At 34.5% G+C, this 17888-nt stretch overlaps 2 protein-coding genes across 2 annotated transcripts in view; both read left to right on the forward strand.

Annotated features, from left to right (window-relative positions):
- Positions 1-623: 623 nt before the first annotated feature.
- On the forward strand, positions 624-5122 carry LOC139692188 (nuclear pore complex protein Nup205-like). Its single transcript, XM_071590251.1, has 8 exons — positions 624-806; positions 1031-1203; positions 1373-1526; positions 2588-2851; positions 3777-3957; positions 4452-4585; positions 4925-5034; positions 5075-5122. The coding sequence occupies exons 1-8, from the start codon at positions 797-799 to the stop codon at positions 5120-5122; spliced, it is 1074 nt and encodes a 357-aa protein (XP_071446352.1). The 5' UTR covers positions 624-796.
- Positions 5034-17888, forward strand: part of LOC139691912 (nuclear pore complex protein Nup205-like) — a 34916-nt gene continuing 22061 nt past the window's right edge. Inside the window, exons 1-10 of the mRNA XM_071589851.1 lie at positions 5034-5134; positions 5592-5695; positions 6763-6885; positions 8654-8854; positions 10312-10589; positions 13418-13575; positions 14985-15253; positions 16335-16580; positions 16848-17060; positions 17623-17888. Coding sequence (XP_071445952.1) covers positions 5122-5134; positions 5592-5695; positions 6763-6885; positions 8654-8854; positions 10312-10589; positions 13418-13575; positions 14985-15253; positions 16335-16580; positions 16848-17060; positions 17623-17888 — 1871 coding nt within the window. The 5' untranslated portion in view covers positions 5034-5121. The remainder of the gene's footprint in view (positions 5135-5591; positions 5696-6762; positions 6886-8653; positions 8855-10311; positions 10590-13417; positions 13576-14984; positions 15254-16334; positions 16581-16847; positions 17061-17622) is intronic.

Raw genomic sequence — 17888 nt, forward strand, 5'->3', positions numbered from 1 at the left:
CTAATCACACTTAATACGACGTCCATTTCGAGTATATACCCTTATTTAGCTGGTTTAATTTTACATTATATGCCATCCAACGACGTAATTGTGGCATAAATATAAGGCAATGACAGTGACTATGTAGCATGTAGCGAACGAACACGGTCGAGTTGCACAGCCTTCACCAGCGGAATAACCCATTTTGTTGTTATGAAAGTTACGCAGGCAGATTTGAAACGTGTTGAATGCTTCAAAGTAAGGTGAATTGTTGTCAAATACATGTCTGTAAAGGAGTTTTTAGAGGTAAAACATCAAATGTTACCATTTTTCTGTGGGTCAAAGCAATAACTGGGCACAGACAAAACCAGTAATACAAGTGCTTCATGACAAATTAAAAAGAAAAATTTAACCTTGTTCTAATTGCAAAAGAACTATCAAGACCATTGCATTTTAGCTTAAAATAGGTAGCGTAAATTAAACTACAGCTTTAGTATTCATACGATTCATACAATACCGCCTGTTTCGTTCCAACCGTATAAAGTCGATTTCAAGACAGTTCGATTCATATTGAAAACCGCAATTTCATTCGATCAGCATGGCGATTTCAAAGCGTACGAAATCATGCCGGTTGGTGTGAACTGGTGTTCAATGTGCAATTCTACTTGCTGTAATTCTGAACTGAGGAATACGTCAAGTTCAACAGGTGTACAATATACTAACATTGTTATTTAGACGTATCATATTCCTTTGTCAATGCTGAGTGGCTGAGATTGTAAATACTTGGCGGGAAACGTTCAGCTTTCAGGACATCACAATGAATGAATGTAAGTATTAAGTTGCTGTGCGAATTAAATAATTATGATTTTAATATGAAATTTAAATATTAACCGATTTTTGATTTAATGGAAGGCATTAAAATAACGCTAGTACACTAATGCTCCACCTTAGGTATGCCGTGACAATGTTTTATTTATTTTGGTGAACTCACCGTCTGGATTATAAAACGTGCGAGAAAGTACTTATAAGCCTACGATCTTGTCTCTTCCAGCTGCAACAGCATTCCCAGTAAAGGGAGAGGATGATATGTGGACTCCTTTCAAGGAATTGCAGGGAATTGTCGAGGAGTGTATTTCCAATCCAGGTCAAACAAATTCACTGAAAAGATTGGAAGGAGCGTTACGGAAGCACAAGCAAAATTTCATCACCATCTTAAAAAATCCAGTAGGTTGCAACATCGAGTGTTGTCAGTGGTGATATATGTTTAATGTGAATTCCCAATTGTCAGCCAAACCTCTTGGATCCCATGATCATATTTTCTGATATTTTCTGCCCTGCGTTGCACGTTTGCCAAAATGCAGATTAGTAATAGGTGTGATTTTGCTTTCCACAGCCAAAAAATTCTAAATGTAGGGAAGAACTAAAACATGATGGTGGTTCGTCCTTCACCGGAGCCCCTCTTGCCCATGATATTGTGGAGGAAGCCTGTGTGCTATCTGATATGTACGATCTTAATGAGTTTATGGCTCTGCAGTTGCTGATGACTGGTGAGTGTGATCCAAAAGTGTTACTATTGTGCGTATTATGCTTATAATGTTCTTCACTGATTCTTGTGCACACCTTGACACCTTTGCAATGTTGGTTGATTGTGAACTGCACTACGGTGTATGTACCTATAGTATTAAGATTCAGATTACTGGGTAAATCTCTAGATTTAATTATATTATCATGGATTTAGTGTTCTTCAAGTTTTTACTTTTAATTTGTGTTTAAACTCCTGAGGAAAACAATATTTTAAATCCTTGGAATCTATCTGAGTTATACCCATAGCCTGCTTTGGGATATCTTTAATGGTTTATAAGACATCCCAAACATAATAATTCTCTAGCTGCTCTCTGCTATTTTGAGTAGATTAAGTGTTTTATTATTGACACATTAGAAATTTATTTTACTCAAAATACTGCTAATGCTACACATTCATTAATGTTGTTAGTTCTGGATGTACTTCGTTCACTATATACATAATAAGATATTTATTACCAACAATTGTTGCCCATAAAATCGTAATTTAAATCTTGTTGCAGTGAAATTGAACTAAAGGACTACAATGGTAAATGTATTGAGGCTCATGCAGCATAGATGGTAGTATTTCATACCCGGGGCTGCTTGAATATTAAAATGATACCATTAGAATTAGATATTGTTACATGTATCTTTTCATAGCCGGTGGAAGATGAGTGAAGCAGGAGTGTAACTTAAATGAGGAAAATTTTTGCTCAAAGCGTAAGATACTTACAGAGTAAGAGTTATAATGAGCTGAACGAATAGTTACCAAATAGCAAATGAATAAGTTTTAATAATATTTTACAATAAAGTTGGCGGCCATGTAATATGAGTTTCCCCGGCTGGAAAACATAATGCTCATATCAACAAGAACATGGGGCTAATGGTTTAAAAAATATGTATTCTATAACATAATTTGTGAGGAATGGTAAATTCTGAGAGTGGAATACATGATAAAGAGTTAATTTTCCACATGCGATTCATATTTTATATCAGGTAAACCTGAAGTATTACTCATTTTCAAATCTTTATTTTGTGGTTAAAGCTGAGAGGCAAATGCCGTGTCACCCTGGTCTCCCCAGAGGCCTAGTTGCTGTCCTCCTTTACTATGATGGCCGTGCTGCTCTGGCAGGAGCTCTCTGTACACTAGTAAGAGCTCGTCGTGGAGTGACCTGGGACTTGCATCCTGACACATCGTCTAGTAATGCTATGGAGGATGGGCAAGATGGACAGAAGATTCTCCTCACTGACTATGTGACTCGTTACACTGAGGAATTGGCTGAAAGTGGTCTTTTAGAGCATCTGATTGGTATGCTAATGGTGTTGATTAATCATAAGGCATAAAATAATGAAATTGTGTTGTTATTCCCATTACATCTATAGTGTTAAATTACTAAAAACTATCAGTTTTATCCATATAACTTTAGTCAACACATTTATGTGAAATAGGACTTGTACAATATTAGAGCTAAGATTAGAATTAACCAAAAATAGAACTCTGAAAGTATTTGTGTAAATGTAACCGCTTCTTAAGCTATTAATTAGACGATGGCACTCCTCATGTAAACTTCTTTTGGGTAAGTTTAAATTATTCAATAATATTTATTAGAGGTTGAAAAAAGGTGAGGATCTTGATGGTGCAGTGGCTAACGTACTGGATTCCCTCCCTAAGGGCCCGGGTTTGAATCCCAGAGGATGCAGATATTTTTCAGTGGTATAAAGATCCCTACTCAAGGTGCCTTTTGGAGGGCACTTTGAGTGAGCACATCATCCATCAAATGGGGCGAGCTGTGGACCCCTCGGTGCTTTCATTTAGAGTATGATAATGCTGACTTCTGGTTCGCCTCCCATAAAACTACTACTACCTGGGAAAAAACCCTAGAAACCAGATAGACTATTATGAGTTTGTTTTCATTGGTTGGTTGTAACAATCAAAAGCTAATGACCACAAAACTTCTATTCAAGAAAAGGCAAACAGGTGCATTATGCTGTTGGTCTGTTTCATTTATTGGAACTTGGTGACCTTGCAAACCATCTTTTGCTTAGTCTTAATATGTAATTCCCTCAGTGCCGGAAGTAAATTAAAATGAATAGTATCTATCTTACCAATAGCCCTAGTCTGTCTTGATCTCTTTTTTTAAATTGATCTTTTCCAGGCTTAATAATGGTAATTTGGACATTAAAGAATTAATATACTGATCATAGATGAGGTAAATGCCTTTCTGTCCTTTCAGACTTGGTGGAGTGTTTAGATCTTGGTCATGAAATAGAGCGTCTTCATGGTGGCCGTGCATTGGGTGGCCCTCGGCATCGACGTGAGGTTACTCATCTTTTCCAATTACTGAAGCAAACCATTTCAGATACAATCTTTTTTTGGGCTGCCCAGACTGGCCTTTCTCAGAGGCCGTTAATAAGGTATGAATGGTGTATACAGTTTTAGTAAATACAGAAACTAAGCAGTCATTGAAATAGTTTGAAATTATGAAATTTTGGTGGTAAAAATCATCATTGTCATGAGTGGTCATCAATCCTAAGATTTGTGTGATGCACTGCTAGATTCGATTTGGTTATCATCCACCTTTTTTATCATGAAATATTCAAAAAGAGCCTCTGGTGTTATGAATCTATAATTCTTATGAGCTGAATGGTTTTACATGTTGTATTTATTATTCTAATTTATCACACACTTTTTTAGTTCAACTGTGTGACTCCTCTGCAATTATTAGTTTTATTAATATAGCAATAAGGAGTCTATATGTTCAGTAATTTTACTATAATGACTTAACTCTTGCTGAGCTCATCTTTGAAAGACTTCCAACTGCTATGTTTGTAATTTGAGGATAAAGATAATTTTTTATGCCTTTTTTATCATCTATTATATTTGTTTTTGCTTGGAAATTTTATTACAGGCTGATTGCATATATGAAGAAAGTTAAGGAAGATGTTGATAATGGAATCTTAAGCAATGTAAATTTAACATTGACAATGGCAATGCTCTATGCTATTGATTTAGGTATTCTTCATCGAAAAGATGATAGAGATGGTAAGTAGGATACCATATGAAAATGGTTTGTATTTGGTTGCCCTTTATATATTTTATCAAAATCACAGCTTTTTTTAAGCATATAGCTGAGGATTATTGACTTTGGTTAAACTATGATGATTTGAAGTATTTGAAACATTCTTTCCTCCTTACCTTGGCATTATGTCATTATTAAAGCAAACACATTCATCATATACTTATCATAACAAATTTCACAGTATGTACCTTAATAAGCAAAATGTTTAGCAGTTTTAATGCACTTTCTAGTAATCAAAATACTTGATAAATAATTGAGTGCATATTCTCTTTTTAAGTGACATAAATTCATGTATTTTGCAGTGCTTGCCAAAAAACTTCCATTGTTATCAGATAAGGGTGTTGGGCAGGAATTATTGCGGTGCATCTGCCCATCATCTGAAGAGGATGGTACATCTCTTGAAGAAAATTGGGCATGTCCAGCTCTTTTGGGCTTGTTCCAATTGTCAACAGGTCTGGCTGTGTCAACACTCCGTTCAGCAGGCACATCAGCAGAATTGATGCTTCCTGATGGTATGGCCATTTTCCCTCTATGACTAGAAAACTTGAACAAAAATGAGTGGCTTTATTCAAAAGTTAGAGAAATGTTACCTAAACATTATGTGAAGTACTGACTATTTTCCTTTATGGAGCATGTTTGAATATTTTACCTTAATGGTGAAAAATGATCAGAGACATTGTAGCACCAAAATAATACTTATATTTCTATTTTAGTGGCCCAGTAAATATTGCCTTAGTGCGGAGAATAATTAAATGCTCCTGTAATTTATTGAACTTTTGTTATGTCATATCTAGTTTTCAATACATTATTAAGATTTAAAACATTTTCTCTTACTTTTGCTATTACTTGCATGTGATCATTATATCTGCATGCTGTGTAACTTAATAAAATTATGTATGCAAATACTAGATATCAGCATGAATCTGTATTTTATACTTTATTATATATCTTATTAATTATCTTTTGCAGCTATGATGGATGATGAAGATAATCTGATGGATTCATCAGTTCGGCTCTGTGTTTTTGAATTCCTGAATCGTACTATACTTGGCAATGCAAGTATATACAAGGAGGTATGTTTTTGGTTATTTATTTTTCATTAATTAGGCACAGGTGTTGTATTAATTTATCTTTAAATAATTCTAGCACTCCTAGGAAAATATTTATTTATATTTCTCGGTGTTTATTTGTAAAAAAATTCCTGTAAAAAATAAATTTTGCTGTTTCTGAATCGATGCAATACACTTAAAAACTAATGACATAATCATAAACAAGCAATTATTAGTGAAAATTTTATAAAATATATGAATGGTGTTGAGGCAAGAGGATAAATGCAATGTTAACTCTTTTGCGATTTGAGTGTGGAGAAGAATGGAAAAAATCGATGGACTGAAATAAAAACAAACTAAAAAATCTGCGTATGGTAGGGGAAGAGAAACCTTTGTCGGAAGCAATTCAAAAGAAGCCGGAAAAATGGATATATGGCATTTTGAAAGGAATGGAATGTTGAAGACTGGGGTAGAACTGAAAATTTAGATAAGAAAAGCAGGGGGATGAAATGATTAAGATGGAATGTATGGAGGCAGAAAATATTGTATTAAAAACTGGTTTTTGGAAATTAGGATTTTATGGCATTTATTGTCATGATAGTTGAAACTTAGGAGTTTATTGGTGGTGTTAATATTTGTGGCCATTAAGAAACGGCCATAGAGAATAGACTAGCGTTATTAAGTAATGAATGGTGAACTTTGGCATAATTGGTAGGCTATCTAGTCAATCAAAATTTCCAAAATATTAGTTTTCGAAATTTGCTGCAATGGTTTTCATGTGTAAAGCTTAATCTACCATGGATGTGATTGGTGTCACAAGTGGAAGCTACATGCTCAATATGTCTGTTTGGAGAGGATTTACAAAAGTCGCATCTGATTTATCCATTCTTCAGTTCAGTTGTGGGCTTAACATGTTTCAATCGCGAAATTGAGACTTGGAAAAACTACACATATTCATGATTGCAAAGCTGTGATGTCTCATAATTCCCATTTTGCTTCTCTTATCCTACAGTGAAAAATTATTAAAGCTGTCTTGTTTTGTTTACCTGATGCTAGATTCACTTCTTATTGTTAATGTAATTTTGTTACAGGAATTTTTTCTTCGAAGGCTACATGGATTGCTTGCTGATTTTATTATTTTACATCCAACAAAAGTGCGAGAACTTCGTCGTGCAGCAGATGAAGCCGCCCGAACTATTCAAGCATACACGCAGGTATGACAGTCTTGGCTTAGTAACAATACTTTCACTTATTGCGAGTGGCTTGTTTGTATAAGAAATTAGACTGATTCTTGGAAAATCCCTGCTTTTGCTGTAGATGTGCAGTTGCTCAACAGTTGAAGTTTAATAGCTGAAACCAGCATTATTGAATGTTTTCCTAGTTCCAGATTGAATTGTTGGCATAGCTTGCGGCATGTATGTTATGTGATTATAAACAGGCACCCATCCATTTTTTGGTTTGCATAAAAAAAGAGCATTGAATTCACTGAACGTTCCAGATATTTAAGATGAATATTGTGGATAGTAGCTATCAATATCTGAGGGTTTTCACTGTTGCCTTAGAGGGAGTATGTCCCTGATTATCCCACAAATATACCAATGGTAATTTGGTTTGGCAAAATTACTGGGTAAATTTATGTATCATGGTGTGGAGTATGAAGGTGAGCCAAATGCATTTGGTTTTGACAATGAATGCAGGGAAGTTGAGACAAGAAAAATCAAGTTGGATGGATGATTTTGAAAACTGGAAAAGCTGGTTTGGTACAAAAAGTAACCTATCACTTAACACTGTTTGAAGCATGCAATGTTGCAAACTTTAATTTTAAGATTAAGTAAATTGTAAAATTGTAAGTATACCTGGCAGAATGAAAAGACAATATTTCTGTATAAAGAAAAGGAGAGTAAAATGGAATGTAAGTTTACAGCACTGCCAGTCTCTTGGGCGTGCAGAGGAAAGTGTTGTCTCGTTTTGGTGGAAAAGCGCTGAAGGTAATATTTTCTAGTTCAATTTTACCAATCACAGGAATATTTGTACCTTTTGAGATGGGCAAAAACTTTGGAAGAAAGGGATTTTAATTTGTATGACGCATGGTAAAAATGAGTTTTTCCCCTTAATTCAGCATTCTCTTGAGCTCATGGGTATGGTATTTGTTAGAGGTAAATGTATTTAGATTGACTAGGGGATAAATCAAGAGTTCATAGACATAATTACTCAAAGAAGTCAGAAATTTGACTGGTAAACTGGGTGTGGGTAATTTTAATTTGGTACAACAACTGGAAAAACTAAGGGATTAAATAAATATTGCTCAAAAGTACTTGGTTACGTAGTTACAGATTATAATTCTCACCTATAAGTCATATTACACATTTTGTCTGAATTAATAAAAGCCAGCTGAGCCATTTATTCATAAACTTCTTGTCTCTTTTATTCTCCTGAAAATTGACTTGCTTGTCAATTCGAATCAATAACCAGCACTTTGAAAAAATACTGATGATAGCTATATATTTATTAATCTCAATAAATCTGCAGGTAATAGTTCAATGGTAACTTCAGTGATAGTGATTTAGCAAATAAAATAATGCAGTAATATTAAGAGCATGAATAATTTTTTTATACTTCAAGGAAAATAACTTTACATGTGACTGCATCATCATTGTGATAGTTTTGTGGTTAGTGTTCAGCTATTGACCAGAGGGTCATCAACTCAAATTCAGGTGATGCTTCCCATGTAAAAACTTGATTTTTTATCTTTCAGTGCTTAAGCGCCAGTCTCATGTATATAAAATCCTTAGTATGTAGTATTGTATTTAGAATTAATTGAAATGCTACCTGTTAAATTTTGGCAAACGTATATGTAGACTTGTTTGTTGGTCAAGAAAATGAAGTAATGTCTGGGATATTAAGCTCTATATGAAGTGTCAGCCTTGAACACTCTTTATTTCTGGAATAATGTATTTAATAATTACTTATTTTAATTCACAGGAGGGCTTGGAGCCTCCATCAAATCTGCAGTATCACTTTGAAAGCTTTTTGCGTTCCATCGGGAGGTTGCATGAACGAGATCCTCTTGGTCTACAGCTAGCTCTAGATTACTGGCCACGATCTGCTCTGCCGGATGTAAGACATGGCACTGCTGCCCACATCCTATCGTCTGCTCACCTTTTGGGGTCATCTGATGGCAGGGTGAGTACTTGGATGTCACATTTTTCTCCTCTCTCACCCACCACTTGGTCTTTCCCAAGCATACACTGCATCCTACTTCTCATGTGCAGAAGAAAACCTTCCCTTTAAACTAACAATGCCTCAAGGTCAGTCTGAAGAATCAATATTCATTCAGTGTTACATTTCACTGTGCACAAATTCAAGTGTTTGAAAAAGTTAGCTCTAATTGATTAAGGGTAGTTTTAAAAAAATACAGAAAAAATTCGTTTTTTCAGTTTCATATCAAAATTGGTATTTTTGGAATGTAGTAAAAAATAAAATTTATGCGGCATATGTTTTGTGAAATGGATAAGTGGGATTGAAATGTTGAGATTTAATTCTATGAATTATTTGGTTAATATTAAAATAATACATGTCTAAGCTAATTGCATTAAAATATAAGACATTTATGGTTTAAAATTACTATAAAAATATGTACTATTATGGTTTGAAAAAACTATGTTCTAACATGTATAAGGTGCACCCAACTATTTTAGAAAATTTTCCTAAATAAATGTGTACTATGAGTGGCATATTATGGCTCTAGAGCATCATGGTTAACTACAATCTGCACTGGGAAAGAAACTATTCGCTAGACTAAATGTGTGAATTTCACATATTGTTGGACTTGTGGAACATCACTTGTATAATAGGTCTGTCCTCATCTATGTAACCTGCAGGATGAAGGCTGTAATTGATTGGTTCGGTTGACTGTTATAATATTTAAAAAATGGTTAAATCAAGTATGGACAATTTTAGATGGCAAAATGTTGGAAGTTGTTGAAAAGTTTGGAATTGGTTAAAAAATTAACATTTGAAAGGAAGTAGGTACTTTGATGTGGTCCATATTGTCCTATACGTTTATAGCATTTGTGAATATTGCTAATAATAGCATATGTGAGTTTTCTTGTTAGTGAAGAGCTAAGGAACATTAGATTTAAATTTTACTGTACACACTTCAGTACAAGATGGCTTCAAGGCTAATGCATCACATGTTATTAATTATTATTCATGTGAAAATTTATTTTTTATATAAGGTAGGCCAACTAAAAATTGTAAAAAAATAAAAACCCAAACTATTTTGTTTGTGTGGAGCATTTTTTAATGCTGTAAAAAATTATAGTGATTAAAAATTTTGTTGTTCTAATTATCATTACTATTGATAATTCTTGTAAAACAAATCTGGAATTTTGAGTTGGAAATATCATAATCAACTCCAAAACCACTTCCCGGATCAACTATTGTACTGATTATATATGCATGCATAAACAACTTTAAGTAGTCTCTAATGTTTAATTTTTGTGTATGTAATTCATATCACTGAATAGATAATTGTTATAAATAGCTATTTAATTTGATAATTCTGAAGTATAAAATTGATTAATATCTTTCTTTTTATCCAATTCATTGATGTTGATTTAATTACTTCACGACATAAGGGAGCCTTGTGGAGATTTGTGCGTCAGTGTGGATGGGGTGACTCACCTCACCCTCTACCTCCTGCCCTGTTTGTTCCATACCTCCAAATGCTCCGTGGGCTCTCAAGCACACCCCGCGCTGCTGCACAGTGCTTTGCTTTCCTGCGTCAACAATCTTTGCAGCCCTCTCCAGTTCTAATTCCGGAAAGTAGCAGAGGAGATACAAGTACCATTGGTGGAATGGGTCCAGTACCATCCTCTCCAATATCCTGGGATCATTTTTTCAGATCATTACATAGGTAAGTTATTGAGATGAGGTAGTTTCTACGGTTTTTTTTTGGCCTTAGGTGTTTGGAAATCATTCCTAGGTGAATTGTAACCAAAGCTTTGTAGTGTGATAATTCTTTTGTAGAATATTTTAATAGCATTAAACACTATTCAGGAGAAGATAAAATGTGAATGAGTTCATTCATTTTTTTTAGTTAATGTTATTACGTGATCCTCGTCAGAATATTTAATTGTATTCATGTATTTGCAACCTGAACCTTTTCTTTTGAAGTAAAGTTTTGTGGAAAAAGTGCATATCCTATGTTATTAGATGTATGTTGTCATTACAGCATTAAATAAGGAAGTATTCCTTCTATGTTTGGTTACATACCAGATGTGGTCGAATATATATACACCTTTTTTCATTAAATGTTAAGTCCTCTTTAGTCATATATTTTTTTTATTTAGGCATATATATTTTTTATTTAGGCATATATTTTTGGTTTGACTTGAATCCAGATTCATGTATGCATCATTTAAGAATGTTTTAAATCCATTAGTATCTTCCTCAAAGGTAAATTTGCATTTTAAGTTATTAAATTATTTAAGTGATATGGTTTCAGTTAAAAAAGTTAAATCTCAAATACAAAATACTAGTGTCCATCTTTTTGTTCTTGACTATATTTTAAGTGATATGTATGTATGATGCATGATTGTTAAGTACTCTGAAATACAATAGTCTGCTCTAGTTTTCCTAAGTTTAATCCTCTAATTCATTGAGTGCTATGCATTGCTTGAATGTTTTCTTTGAGCTCAGTGATTGCCTCTTTGTAGTAAATACCTTCTTAGCTTCAACTGATCTCTGCTTAGTGTCTGTTGATCTTCTTCCATCCCATATTCAAAGATGGTCCTACGTTCAAACTTGGTGAAAGACCATTTTTTATAATTTCTTTCCGTTAAACCAATTTTTGCTTGCTGCTTCCCTATTCTTTATGGTGATTTCTATTTTATCTTTGGAAGCACTTGACCCATGGCATTCAAGGTCATTCATAGGTCTTCTCAATGCTCTGATATATTATGTTAATTCTGTCCTAATTTGCCTTCATTCCTTTCATAGCCATTTCTGTCATTGCCCCTGTCTATCAGAGACAATTTTAATATTGCTGGCTCAGTTCAGTGGCTTCTTGATGGGTATTTTTTTGTGAGTATGTGGAGTGTTTTCTCTCATTTCTCTCTTCTTCCTTAATCGATGTTGGTTTTCTTACAGGCTGTATTCAATTTTTCCCTCTCTCATTCAGCTGGTTATTCATGTAAGTATTTTGGTTACATGTGATACCAGGCTCAAGGACCCTTACATTCCTTTGACATGAATTTGCTATTGTGATTATTATTTTGTTTTTTAAAGTCTATTGGCCATGTGCTTTTTGTAGTTTTGCTTGATTTTTCCAGAAAAATGTCATTAACTTTACCTTAGAATGCCTTAATAATTTCATCTTTCTTCCTCCATCTTTTATGGAATGTATTATTTTTTCTGTGACTAGTTGCAAAGAAAGGGGCATGGGGTGTTAAGTGCTGTATCATGAAAAATGGTGAATTAATCATCTTTTATGATGGAAAAGTTAGGCATCTAGATGTAGTTGATTGTTTTGGGCAATGCTTGCCCCATAACTGAGTGTTGAAATATAAAGGAACCAGTAAGAATGTAGATTTATTATTCATTCACCGATAACTAATTCACATATCTGCGGGAATTAAAAGGATCTCGTGACAATTGTTATGGAAAGATAAACTGAATAACGATGAATTGTTATGGTAGAATTTAAGTAAGAGTTGTATTTTGAACTCTGTGTGAGCTTCATTTGATACTGTATTTCCTGGCCCATAAGGCACCTTTTTTAACTCCAAATGTTCTCTGAAACAAGCCTTCCATCAAGCCTTCCATCTTAAGTGGTGGAGGTTTATGGACATAACTTAATTGCATAAGTTACTAGCTGATTCACTGGGAAAAATACTTTCTACTAAGCATTTTATCACTTATCAGGCATAGAAAGTTTTCATCACAAACTTTGATAATGACTCTGTTTTCAGCCAGAATTGAGAATGCGAAAGAAAGGTAATAGAATTCCACCATGAAAATAACTGCATATAAGATTTGAACAGCAGGGATGGCATACTTCTGGGATTCTATGATGAATACAAGTTTAAATAGTTGTCCATATTAAAAGAGTTAGCAATTTTCCACAGACTTAATTTCACGGTACAATGCGTTTACATGCCTGACTTGCTTGCTTTGGATTTGTTGACTTGCTTGCTTACTTCAGCATCATTGTACATCATGATGCCACAAGTCAGTGAAACACATTATACTGTGAAATAAAGTCTGTGGAAAATTACCAACTCTTAATATGGACATCAAACTATTCCACAAAATGAAGCCTAACACTGTAAAGTATGTATGTTTATATAGTTGCTAAAATTTTTATGTTCCAATTTTGATTTATTCCTATAAAGTTAAAACTTAAAACTACTTTTCGGTCTCATCCAAGAACTTTTCTTAAATTCTAACTTGTCATATACTGCATCTTTTGTTCTATGTGCACACTCCATGTATCTATGCACCTGTCTTATGGGCTGGTAAATTTGGTATGTTAAAATGTTACCTGCTTTGGCATTTTGGCCTTGGTTGAACTTAAAACCTTCTAACCTTTTTTTAAACCTGTTTTTAGCATTTTAGGGATCTCATTGTAGTTGAAATGTAACAAATGATGACAAAGCATATGTTTTAAAGAAAAAGGGTGCTATTTTGTCTAATGAAGTACCAGTACAATCATTTCTTGATGAAGTATTACATTTTTCACAGGTACTTGTGCAATCTCAGAGTAGAGCTTCCGCCAACAGACACTGTTTATAGTCAACGCAGCACTGGTGGAGCTGGTGTGCCTCTCATATCAAGGGGAATAACTCCATTGGAATTGGAGGGACTTCATTGTGTATTATCCCTTCTGACTACCATTGCAGGTTGGCTAATTTTTTCACTTTTTGAAAGATATATCTTATAAAATAAATGGGAATGATGATGAAGTTTGATATCAGGTATTTTCTACCATTTCGTAGTATGATGAGAGCACTACACCAATAACATGGTTTAATTAGGAGGTCACAAAATGGCTCAAAACAGCTATGATATACCTAGTTAAGCCAAAGTTAGTATGCCTTTTGGAAAATGTTTTTTTCTGTCTACATAGAACCCTATAAGCTACTGTTATGGCATGTGGCAGGGGGCGAATAAACGCCATGAATCATACTTCAAAAATTTGTTTTTCTTGGTTTTTAGTGAAATTGCACATGTAAAATAAAGAAGATAATGTAGATCACTGATAACTCCGGGTATATATGTACACTGTGGTACATAAATGAGGTGTACATCTCTATGCATATGAGAGGAGCTGTAAATAGTGTGGACAATAACAATAATAATGATAAATTTTTAGCATAAAAATAATTATTCATAATTAGTAATCAGTAATTTTAAATGTGCCTTAATTGCTCCTCCTGTATCATTTTCAAAGAGCCATTTTCAGGGATTACATCAATGTAAGCATCCATTATGAATGATAAATCAATTTAGCCCCTCCAAAATTGTTTCATGGTGTCAGGAGTGGACCTTCCAGTGGTTGGTAATGGCTGTACATTCCTGTTGCTACCCAGAAGTTGTGCTAAAAACTCAAATAAAAGAAGATTTAATGATCTAATTATACATATTGGGCCCAAAAAACCATAAACACAGCTATTGACATGAAGGTTGGTTTGATATATGATGATAGAGTTCATTCAATACTAAGCCCAATGGTGTATTAAATTCACACAGCAGTGTAGGGGGGTCAGATCCTTTCCTTGTGCCTCTTGTGGTTTCCCAGGAATATCTGGCTCCTGAAAAATCACACTGCTTGGGTTAAGTTGAGGGTGCCGAGAGGTATGCCCAGAAATCCCTGGGCCCTCAGATCAGTAGTCCCACATTTTTTCCCTGGTCTAATTCATCTCATTCTTCGGTCATATTCTTGAAATTTTCAATGATTCTTTTCGTGAATTATTTTAAAAGCACCATTAATTAAATTTTACTAGTTCGATTTATTGTTTACTTTCACAAACTCCTGTTTGATAGTAAGTTTACTGGTAATGTGTATAACATCTCAATATTTTGCTGTGAGTTTTAGTGATGTTGCCCTAGTTAAAACATTACTGGTAAGCAAAATTTGATGTAATTTCTCTGAGCGATATATCATTATTTTTTGCAGTTACCCAGATCACATTCAAGGGGAACAAGTTGGCAGATTTATTATATTATGTAATGCAAAATAGTATGCATGGGAAATAGAATTTGAAATTTTTCCTAACCTATCATCTGGATTTTCTTTTTTATTTGGCAGAACAAGATGAAGCTTCCCGCCTTGCTCTAGCTGAGAATCCAACATGGGGTGCTATACCCTCTCTGCTAGGACTGGTCACTTGCCCTGTCCCAATTCCCCTCAAAGCTCGCCTTGTTCATGCCTTAGCAGCATTAGCAACACCCTCTTTGTCTGCATCAGAGCGCTCAGTGGAGTCTTCGGTTACAACTCTGGTTTGGCACCACTTGGAAGCTTCCCAAATTTTGCTGACTGTTCCAACAACAAGCTGTTACCAGCCCCGTGGTGTTCAAGTTAGTATTTGACAATTTTTATTTACTTTCCCTGTTTCTTAGAAACTTTTTAAAAATATTGTACACTATGTAGCACTATGTACCATAAGATTTTAAATTGTGGAGTTGAGTTCCAAGATTGCATTCACAAATTCATGGTCAATGCCATCGATGCTGGAAGTTCATCGCCTATTCAATTGGTGTTACATACCTTTCAGCTATGGCTAATGACATCACAGTGGTGATTTTCTCACCATGGGTACTCTTGCCTATTAACGGCAACTTCTGGTAAGTTAAGCAGAGATGTAACCAGAAAAATTAGTGAATGGCGAGCATGGCATGTTGCTGGAACAAATAAAAATGATGAATTAATATTTCTTAATTGTGGCTGATATCATTTCTAATGAAATAAGAGAGTAATATTGGCCTTGGTATTAAATCTTCAGGCCTTTTAGTTTTGCAAAAAATATTCAATCACTTTAAATTAGAACTTTCATGTTATGGTTTCCTTGTTTGATATATAAAATGGCAAATGAGAGTTTGTGTACTCTTATGACTTTGGTGTGGATATATGTCAAGTGATAGATAAAAACAAATTAATGCAGTTACTAACAAATATATAGTTTTCTGATCAGAAATGGGGAAACCTGTGCATTTACAAACAGTGACAAAAACCTATTTCTTTTTATGAAAAAATAATTCAGATGCCTCTTATCATTATTTCATTTGTTTTGATACAGATTCCTTATAAGCAGTGAAAGTGTAAATATTTTCTATTCATTCATCACTCATCGTCAAAATAGCCATTACCAATTTCCCACGCATAGGAATTGGCACTCTACTGGTGAAAATACCAAAATATTTGGCTGCTGATATAGTGGCAACCATAAGAGCTGTTTTGCAAGTCGATTTTAGGCAGTACTGTGCATTTTGGAATGTACCCTAGAACAATGGTGCTATGTGTAACCTTCCTGATTCTTGAAGAAACATATTTTGGAAAAGAAAATAATAGAATTTTGCACAGTTTAACCATTGTCATATTATTTTAATTAATGTCTCCTTCAAAAGATGCCAGTTATTCATTATGTTTCTCCTATTGCAGACTGAACTTGAAGAAGTGGAATCACGCAATGAGGAATACCCTTTAACAAGAGCAATGATGCATCTTTTGGATGCCCTCACTGGCCCTGTTGGTCCATTATCTTCATCTTCTACAAAAGTTTCAACAGTACCACCTTTGCTTGGTATGGGCACAAGGGTTCCTGGACTTGATCCATATTTGAATTATGTGATCCACTCGGTTTTCCTTCCATATAGTTCGCGGTCATATCGAAGCATGGAAGAAAAGGTTAGAAGATTATCCTATGAAATTTTTTTTGAATAAAAACTATGTTTTAATGTTTAAACTTAATTTACATTTAACATTTAATCTCTTTTGATCAGTACTGGTACTGTATGCCTACAAATAATTTAAATTTTAGTTATGCATGTCATTGTTTTCTTCCAATAAATGTTCCCAATTTTTGAGTCTTTGTTTTCATCATTTTGTAAGTTCAAGTTGACCAATTTTTTATTAGTTAAGGTAGTTTTAATTTTCTATTTGAATTATTTCCAGTGGTTGGTGTGCCGCCTTTGTCTTAGACTATTCTTGAAGTTCTTACGCCAATATGAACCATCCAGCGAAGATTTCACTACTCGTGTTGTTGAGGTTCGTGAAGGAAACAGTAATGTGACAGGCAGCACAATTGTTACTACCACTACCGTTGCTCCTCCTCCTGGATTTCACCTAATGATCCAGCTGCATTCAAAATCAGAACTTTTGAGAATTGTAAGTTGAATAAATGATTGAATAATTTAATTTTATATTATCACATATTTCGATGCCATTGAGGGTTCTGCTCACAATTAGTAACTTGTTATTAAATGGAATGAGATAAGCACTTGTAGGTAAGAATTGTGATGGCTTGTCCATCAAGAGAGCAGAATGGAAAGAATTAGAAGTAGTGATTTGCATTAAAAAATAATTTTATTCAGCAATAATCTGAAAGCAGCCGTATTTGTTAGCTTTTGCATTAGATTTTTAACAAGAACATGACATTCAAGACAGTCACAAGTATTCAAGATGGAAGAAAATCCACCTAGGCTGGAATTGAACCCAGTACCACTCGGTTGGCAGGCAAGGATTTAACCCCACCACTATAGGGACTGGCCAAAGTTAACTGAACCAATCCATTTATGATAGCTTAACTTTGTTATTGTAAGGCATTTTATTGTTTATTAATGCAACAATTGCTAGTGTTCATAAGGTTGACTTAATTTTAATGTTAGCTCGCATTGCTGGAGATAATAGTTTGCTTTTGACATTCAATTTTACTATATTGTCTTTGTAGATTCTCAACATAATTGATGAAGTGGCAGGCTGTTTAGAGGAATCTGGTCCTGGAACACCTGATGGCAAAAGGGAGAGGAGGTTGATGGAGGGTTGTGCCTTGGGCTGCCTACGTGTACTCAGGCGAGCTCTTATGCTCCAGGGTCGATTCACTGCTTTACTCTCTGCTTCATCTGAAGACCCCCTTCTTCTCACTGGTCTTGACCGCCTGCTACTTGCCGCTAACCCTCGGTCTGGAAAACATGATCATTTGCTCAACATTGCCAG

This window comes from Hetaerina americana, unplaced genomic scaffold (assembly GCF_022747635.1).
Source record: "Hetaerina americana unplaced genomic scaffold, ioHetAmer1.1.p SCAF_4, whole genome shotgun sequence".
NCBI lineage: Eukaryota > Metazoa > Arthropoda > Insecta > Odonata > Calopterygidae > Hetaerina > Hetaerina americana.

Coding starts and splice junctions, on each gene's coding strand:
- LOC139692188 (XM_071590251.1), top strand. Junction 1,527..2,587: donor TCTGCAGTTGCTGATGACTG/GTGAGTGTGATC, acceptor TTGTGGTTAAAG/CTGAGAGGCAAATGCCGTGT. Junction 3,958..4,451: donor TCTCAGAGGCCGTTAATAAG/GTATGAATGGTG, acceptor ATTTTATTACAG/GCTGATTGCATATATGAAGA.